At 41.9% G+C, this 8,415-nt stretch overlaps 1 protein-coding gene across 3 annotated transcripts; it reads right to left on the bottom strand.

Moving 5' to 3' along the window:
• Window positions 1–1,366: 1,366 nt before the first annotated feature.
• Window positions 1,367–6,963, bottom strand: LOC124000609 (shiftless antiviral inhibitor of ribosomal frameshifting protein homolog). Of its 3 annotated transcripts, none has more exons than XM_046307116.1 (9): window positions 5,488–6,963; window positions 4,412–4,547; window positions 3,703–3,752; window positions 3,461–3,538; window positions 3,129–3,170; window positions 2,822–2,977; window positions 2,501–2,604; window positions 2,250–2,410; window positions 1,367–2,081 (listed from the first exon to the last, which is right to left on the bottom strand). In XM_046307116.1, the coding sequence occupies exons 2-9, from the start codon at window positions 4,473–4,475 to the stop codon at window positions 1,864–1,866; spliced, it is 873 nt and encodes a 290-aa protein (XP_046163072.1). In that variant the 5' UTR covers window positions 4,476–4,547; window positions 5,488–6,963; the 3' UTR covers window positions 1,367–1,863. The 3 variants fall into 3 exon arrangements, with proteins under 3 accessions (XP_046163072.1, XP_046163070.1, XP_046163071.1); XM_046307114.1 differs by lacking the exon at window positions 5,488–6,963 and adding an exon at window positions 5,020–5,427; XM_046307115.1 differs by lacking the exon at window positions 5,488–6,963 and adding an exon at window positions 5,020–5,425 and having other exon boundaries at window positions 3,479–3,538.
• Between the last annotated feature and the right edge of the window lie 1,452 nt (window positions 6,964–8,415).

Consider the following 8,415-nt stretch of genomic DNA (forward strand, 5'->3'; position numbering starts at 1 on the left):
ATACTTTTCGAATGCACTGTAAAGGCAAGGCGTGCTGTCGTTTTCAACCAGCTGCAGATTTGCTAGGTTTTTCTTTGCTTCATTTGGCCATATTACCGGACAGTAATCAAGATGGGACATATCCCTCCCCATCTTCACAACAACTTAGTCAATATGATAATTGACCATCCAATGTTATACCCAGGAGCTTAGTCCCTCTGTAACTTTCTCACTCATCATTATTTACGATTCATTAAAGATTATACGCAATCAAGGTAGCACCCACATTAATGTAGAAGTGTTTAGAAACATTATATTCTTATTTACAATAAAAGTGATTCCAAAAAAACACAATACATGATTTACCATTCATTTCTATTGGGCACAAAATGAAACACAACTTAAACTAACTACAAATGCATCCAAAACGTTTGTAGTCACAATCTTGATGTAGTCATTGTGTCCTAGGAACATGGGACCAAATACAACATTTTTGACTATTTTATTTATAAGAATATTAAGGGGTGTAAAAAAGTTTGACCACTACCTTTTTGAGAGAAAAATAATATTATCTGTTAAACAACATCTCTTCGTCTGAGGAATTGTATATCCCAAAATGTTTCCGCTTACAATATAGCTCAGTGTTTGAATTCTTTATTTTATGAAGTCAATATTGCTTATCTTTATCAATAACTTTGAACCTCACTGTAAAGGTTTTTCTCAGGTTATTCTGAAACAAACAGAATAAATGGTCCTTTATTGGTTTTTCAGGTATGTTCTAAATTATTTACAGTGATATATTAAAATCCATGGTGGCATGTCTGTGATTTTTCCTCCTGAAAATTGTGAAAGAATCCAGCCACCCATATCAGACTGTTCTCTCTGATACCGCACGGCGAGCGACCCCAGAGCGCCAAGTCTAGATCCAAAAGGCTCCTTAACAGCTTCTATCCCCGAGCCACAAGACTCCTGAACACTTCATCAAATGGCCACCCGGACTATTTGCATTGACACCCTTTTTTTTTTTACCCTGCTTCTACTTGCTGTTTATTATCTATGCATAGTCACTTTACCCCTATCTACATGTACATATTACCTCAATTAACCTGTACCCTGCACATTGACTCTGTATTGGGAACCCCTATATATATAGCCTCGTTATTGTTATTTTATTGTGTTACGTTTTTGAATATTTTCTTATATTCATACTTTTTTAAAACTCTGCATTGCTGGTTAAGGGCATGTAAGTAACATTTCACGGTAAGTCTTCAACATTTCACCTGTTGTATTCAGTGCATGTCACAAATACAATTTGATTTGAACCCGAGTCGTATTGAAAATGAATAATAGTAAGATTTCATAATGCATTATTAGGTTTTTTTTGGGGGGGGGGGGGGGGGGGGGGACAAAATGCATTATTTGTGTTTTATGATATATTCTTGTTCAAGTTGATATGACAAATCTATTTAAACACACACATTACTAGAAAGGTATCTCCTGAATAGGTAACCAAAAGTAAAGTCAGGATTATGGGCAGTAGCCAGTGCGGTCAATCTCCCCTTATCATTCAAACATTAACAAAGCAGCAGCAACAACACGTGGCAACACTTCAAGAAGCATGAACAAAGACAAAAGCAAAACATGAAACTAGTTATATCATCTCACTTATATCATCTGACTGTTGTGAATATTGAGCGGTATTTTCATGGTTTTTAAAAATGAAAGGAAAGTACAACCAATACTATGTCAGCAGGCCTATGAGATGCCATCCTTACACTGAATGTGAACCTAAGAAAAGTGATCATATCCTGATCGTTGGAAGCACAATTGGGGAAGCATGGAAGGTGCTCACGACTGTTGGTCACTGGTAACATCAGTGCTGCTCTAGCTGCTGCTGCTACCACTACGGTTGTCCTCTTCACTCTCCTCTCTGATGTCATCCATGATGAGGTCGTACAGGTTCTCCAGGCTTCCTTGGCTCAGGCAGGTGTTGACGGTGGAGCCGGAGCTGATGTGGACGGAGCTGGGATTGACCACGCGAGGCTTCCTGTTCCTCTGGCGACTGCGGGGGTGGACACACTCTGTCCCAGGAACATGGGGCTCTGGCATGGAAGTACAAGGCCAGTTAGTTGGCTGGAGCCAACAGCCAGACAGACATGTAAAAGGCCGCCATCTTGTGGTACTTGTTTGTAGTAACACACTCTACAAACCACAGTACATTGCACTGTACAGCGCAATGTGTGTGTGTGTGTATGTGTGTGTAGTTTAACCTTGTCTGTTGTAACAGTCCTCAGCGAGGCAGCTGTGTGGGATAGGTTTTCTGTGTCCTGCTCCTCCTACCCCTCCCTTGCGTGGAGGAAGAATCTCTGTTGGGATCACCAGAGTTCGGCAGGAGTAGCAGGGGGAGCCCAAATCCATCCTCCCAAAGCCCCTGATGGACAAATCAAACCAAGTGCATAGAGATTAAATCACATGTATAATGTCTTATAATCACACATGTACAGGACGGTCCAGTTTTTACCTGAAGGAGCGTGTGCATTTGGTGCAGCAGAACTCTCCAATACCCCACATTTTGTCATAAGGGACAGGGTCATATTTCTTCTTGCACAGGTGACAGCGAGATACCTAGGAGAGATGACAGTCAGTGGAGTCCCCAGTTAGTAGATGAACTGGCCATGTGAAATACACATTCTAAGACAAAGTAGCAAGGTAACAGGAACACAGTTACAGACACAGGCATGGAGAAATACGTTTGAACTATTATGAATGGGTTTGGCATATCAAACAGAGATGTGTGAAGACCACGGTGGATACCAGGTGGGTATGTATGGAAGAGCATTACCCTCTTCCTCTGGGGTACCCGACGCCACCAGTCCTTGTCACAGGTCTGGCAGGCAAACTGGTGCAGGACAGAGGGGGTGAGGTGGCGCTGGGCATTATCAAACATTCTCTTGTTCTTCTCAGTGAGAGGCAGGACCCGCAGACGCTCTCCCAGCTCCTGAAGACTCAACACACACACGAGCCACACACATGATGACAGGGACACACCGATGCGCACACACACCTTTCAGTTAGCCATCCACTTAACCATTAACCCTTCATCTCTTTCCCCACCAGTAAAGTCGGTAAATAGTCTGTGGATGACTGACCTTGATATCATTATCGTCTTCAGGCTGTCTGCTACCTCGGGGCTGTAGGGAAGACAATGTAAGTCATAGAATTAGAAATAGTCAAGGCAACCAATTTACCAACCTGATCATCAGATTGGTTATAGGACCAATGTAATATGATAGGAGTTTTATTCTCTCTTCCAGCCCTTAATAGCTCACAAATCTATTCCCAATGTGTTATTACCCATTACCAATATGGTTATGGAATATGGAACTTCAAAATCAACAGAGATTATGCTGAAATGCCTGATATCCAGATGTCTTCTGATGAACATTGATTCTTTAACCCAATGAAAGACGGACTAACTAACACTGTGACTGTGTTGTACCGGTTGTGCAGGAGGGACCTGAGGTTCCCTGTCCTCAGCTGTGAGTCTCTGCACCACATTCTGAAAGAAAGAGAGGTGGGTCAAGGGTCAAGGTACAACTGAACTGTCATGGTTATGACCACAAAGATCACATTTTCAAAGAAATACAGACCCACCTGGATACACCCCTAATCCAAATACACACACAAAGCGACAGAGAATAGTATGGAATGTATTAATGTAACCTTGACTGCCTGATCCGTCTGTAAGCATTTTCTGTCCTCATCATCCAGCTCTGCACGGCAAGAGTAGAGAAAGAGGAAGAGTCCGAGATTAGATTGTCAACATGGCCAACCCTTTAAAGCAAATAAAATGGGTCTGGTTGTTAAACCACCCGAGACCATGTCTGAAGAGAGGTTAAAGAGGCCATCAAGCAGCTGAAACAATAACAGTCTTCCTCGCCCATGTTTCTGTAAAAAAAAATGTAGGGACTTTTAAATGTATACACAGAGCTACGGATGCAAGGCTGACCATCCATGATATAAAAATGATAGTTTACACCATGTTTTGAGGCTATATAGTGTTTGTTTTTCATTTACTTTGTTTACAAACAATGAAGTAAAACAAGCTTATATTTGGGGTTCTGATGGGTTACGACAGTTGAACTAAGCTCACGAGGCATTTATAAGTTATATTCTTCAAGAATCAATGGGTACATATCATAAATGCATAAGTCCAACAAACAGATGTAGCAACTGCAGATTGCCCCTTTAATGGATAGTTTCCAGGACAGATGAATCCTAGTTCTGTTCCTGGACTAAAGGTTACATTTAACGGAGGACCCCCATTGAACAAGCTTTTTAGTACAGGACCCGGTGTCTTGGAACAACCCTCCATAGGGTTTCCTATGGTGGTATGACTGGGGTTTGCATCTACTGTCAACCATTTCTTTACCGTTGCCTTTCTTCAGTATAACTGCCCAGGTGACCATTTGATGTTTGTTGGCATAGCGTCTCATCAGTAAGGTTGCCTTTTCCACCGCTATCTTTCCATGGAATGTCTCCCTGAACCGCCGGACACTTTTCTCCAGCTGAGTTAACAGACAATTAAGAAAAGGACAATACGAATCTAAAATAAACAGGCTGGTGTCAATCATGTTGTAAATAAAGTAGAAGATCAGGCACATTCAACAGGAAGATCGATAGAACATTGCAACAAATGCAAATGCAGCCTGAGGACATGGTTTATTCAAAAACAGATCACAACACAGCGCACAATGAAACACACTGCTCTTGCCCTGTCCTCTCTAACCACACAGGCCTATTTATAAAGTGTAATTACTCTATAGTGTTTGATGACGTTATTTAGGTTTAGGCTAAACGTATGAGAAATGTGAGAGAAAAAACATAATTATTATCCAGCGTTAAAAGTTTCACATCGACCAAAACACAAATTGGACATTTGATCCGTAGGACTACAATACAAACAAGAAAGGCGCATACAAATCGACCATGTAAAACAGTGTTACTGGCCAAATGAAAACTAAGTTTACCGTAGCCTACCTCAAATTCATCTTGCAGACAGCTCATTTTGTTATCGTCTAGGCTTTTTCTACCCTTGCATATGTCGTTCTATAGCAACATATTTTTGCAACAATCGATATATTTCCTTGTAGCGCTGCAGTTGCAGTGTGTTGACTAACGTTAACAACTTTCACTTTGATAAGATGGCGCGTTCAAAACCACTGGGATCTTGGGACAATACAATGTCAGATCATTACGTTAGGGTGAAAAGTCGGAGCTCTGGAAAGAGGCCCGAGTTCACGAGTTGAAATTCCGAGTTGGATGACCGTTCAAATTATTAGTTTTTTTCCAGTCAGAGCCCCTTTTGTTGTGCGAGTTCCCATTTCTATTTAACACACTGAAGTCGGATTTCGGGATTCCCAGTTCCGAGTTGTTTTGAACGTATCATACGTACCACGCGTCCACGCACGCCCACGCACGCCACACACAGTAAAAACAAATACTCACCAACCAATGAACACACAACCAGCCCCCGCTACCTCTTCTTCTTCTTATTTGGCATCATGGCGTTGCACATTTTGTTTGTGCATTTCGCCACCTACTGTGCGGCAGTGTATGTTCAATCACATTATACAAAAATAAAAAGGGGTAATATATATATATGTACATATACATTTCACCACCAACCAACCCTACAACTATATACCAATATTTCATTAAAAAAACATCTAAAAAATCTCACACCCATCTGCCAGCTACACTCCTGCTCCTACACCATGCCAACGGCCTCAACACATCCTGTAACTCTTCTGAATTCAAATCTCATATACCCAAATACTTCTCTGCAGCTGCCACCACAACATCTATTTATAATAATATATAATATTATTATATTATTATATCTATTTTCTGTGATTTACGTTCCCTTTCTGCGATACAGCTGACAACCATTGCTATGAACGCTGAGAAGGCAGCCTCACTCCCTCTGTGCTGACACAGATCTACGACTCACTGGGCTCCTCTCAGGATTCCTCACCTTTGACCCATCTGCCTCTACTTTCTTCACTGCCTCGGAATACAACACCTTCTGCGCTACGCTCTGACCACTTCAACTTGCCACTCTCATACCGGACACTTCCGATCCCCAGCAACATGGGCACCACTACAGTTGACACACACAACTTTACCAAAACTACACAATCCTCTGTCCAATGCCCTCCTGCACACTTCTCACATCTTGGAATGTCCCTCCTGCACACTGCTGCAACATGACCATAAACATTGTACCTGAAACAGAGCAGTGGATTCACCACAAACACTCTAAGAGGATGATATATCCTAACATGACTTTGTCTGGTAAAGACTCTGTTTCACCACGCTCACCACCAGGTCTGTGTCGCGCCAAACGGAGGGTATCAAGAGCAAAGCATGAAACAGATCTTGACCCAAGTTGCGTGACACGGAGCGCCTGCTTCCTTGGGTCAGAAGAAACATAAACAAAAAGAAAAAGTCCACTTCAGGTTACCTTCACGGATTCTACTGTAAACAACTCCTTTCCCACCCATCCTGAAACCACAAATGGATCTGCCAAAAGGCAAGGGTCCACTTTCTCCAAAAATGTCACTCCTATTGAACTAGATTATTTTGTATTTTGTTCAATGATGTCAAGCTCTTCACCACACCTTCCACCTCACATTACTCGCCCTCATACACTTCAATTTCTCCTCTAGAACTCAGTCTGGCTCATGGCTCACTCTGTTTGAGACCAATCATTTTTCAACACCCCAGCTCCATTTTTATCTCCATCTTCCTCCAGATTCAAATCCAACCTCTGCTTTCCTCATTCTCTTCAACCGTCTCTTCCTCTTTTTCCACCTCCATTCCTCCTCAGAAATCCACATTTCTGTGTCCCTGTCCCAATATCCCTGTTCTTGCTCCAGGATTCCTCTTCAGAACCCCTTTTCAAGTGAACCGTTCCAACCAGCCCGCTCTGCTCCTTCTTCTTTGGGATTGGATTGGTGGATCGCATCCAACTTTTAAGGTGCATACACCACCACCTACTGTACTGGAGTGTAAGGCCAGTCACAGCCCACCAAAAAGTAATTATCGTCATTAGGCCTGTTCATCTAAGAAAGTGAAATACCACCTCCCTCCCATTTACTCCCCCCACTACACCACCCAAACCCCAACCCTGTCCAGTCTCTCTAACCTTTTCACACAATCTCTCTCTATGTACATTACCAGTCAAAAGTTTATACACACCTACTCAGTCAAGGGGTTTTCTTTATTTTTACTATTTTCTACATTGTAGAATAATAGTGAAGACATCAAAACTATTAAATGACACATGGAATCATGTATTAACCACAAAAGTGTTAAACAACAAAATATATTTTAGATTGTAGATTCTTCAAAGTAGCCACCCTTTGCCTTGATTACAGCTTTGCACACTTGGCATTCTCGCAACCAGCTTCATGATGTAGTCAACTGGAATGCATTTCAATTAACAGGTGTGCCTTGTTAAAAGTTAATTTGTCAAATGTCTTTCCTTCTTAATGCGTTTAAACCAATCAACTGTGTTTTGACAAGATATGGGTGGTATACAGAAGATAAACCCTATTTGGTAAAATCTTGCCATATTATGGCAAGAACAGCTCAAATAAGCAAAGAGAAACAACATTCCATCATTACTTTAAAGACATGAAGGTCAGCCAATCCGGAAAAGTTTCTTCAAGTGCAGTCGCAAAAAACGTCAAGCGCCATGATGAAACTGTTTCTCATGAGGACCGCCACAGGAAAGGAAGACCCAGAGTTACCTCTGCTTTAGAGGACAAGTTCATTAGAGTTACTAGCCTCAGAAATTGCAGCCAAAATAAATGCTTCACAGAGTTCAAGTAACAGACACATCTCAACATCAACTGTTCAGAGGAAACTGCATGAATCAGGCCTTCATGGTCGATTTGCTGCACAGAAACCACTGCTAAAGGACAGCAATAATAAGAAGAGACTTGCTTGGGCCAAGAAACACGAGCAATGGACATTAGACTTGTGGAAATCTGTCCTTTGGTCTGATGAGCCCAAATGTGAGATTTTTGGTTACAATGCAGAGTAGGTGAACGGATGATCTCTGCATGTGTGGCTTCCACTGTGAAGCATGGAGGAGGTGGTGTGATGGTGTGGGGGTGCTTTGCTTGTGACACTGTCTGTGATTTATTTTGAATTCAAGGCACATTTGACCAACATGGCTACCACAGTATTCTGCTATGATACGCCATCCCATCTGGTTTGCGCTTAGTGGGACTATCATTCTTTTTTCAACAGGACAACGACCCAACACCCAATCAATCAACGACCCAATCAAATTTATCAACCCATGGAGGTCTGGATTTGGAGTCACACTCAAAATTAAAGTGGAAAACCACATTACAGGCTGAT

The sequence above is a fragment of the Oncorhynchus gorbuscha genome, linkage group LG16 (genome assembly GCF_021184085.1).
Source record: "Oncorhynchus gorbuscha isolate QuinsamMale2020 ecotype Even-year linkage group LG16, OgorEven_v1.0, whole genome shotgun sequence".
NCBI classification, from domain to species: domain Eukaryota; kingdom Metazoa; phylum Chordata; class Actinopteri; order Salmoniformes; family Salmonidae; genus Oncorhynchus; species Oncorhynchus gorbuscha.

Excerpts from the sequence above, each read along its gene's own strand:
- LOC124000609 (XM_046307114.1), bottom strand. The coding sequence starts at position 5,046 with ATGAGCTGTCTGCAAGATGAATTTGAG. Across the intron at positions 3,171-3,460 it reads CGGTACAACACAGTCACAGT|CCCCGAGGTAGCAGACAGCC; the intron begins GTTAGTTAGTCC and ends TCTTCCCTACAG. Across the intron at positions 2,411-2,500 it reads AAATGCACACGCTCCTTCAG|GGGCTTTGGGAGGATGGATT; the intron begins GTAAAAACTGGA and ends TTTGTCCATCAG.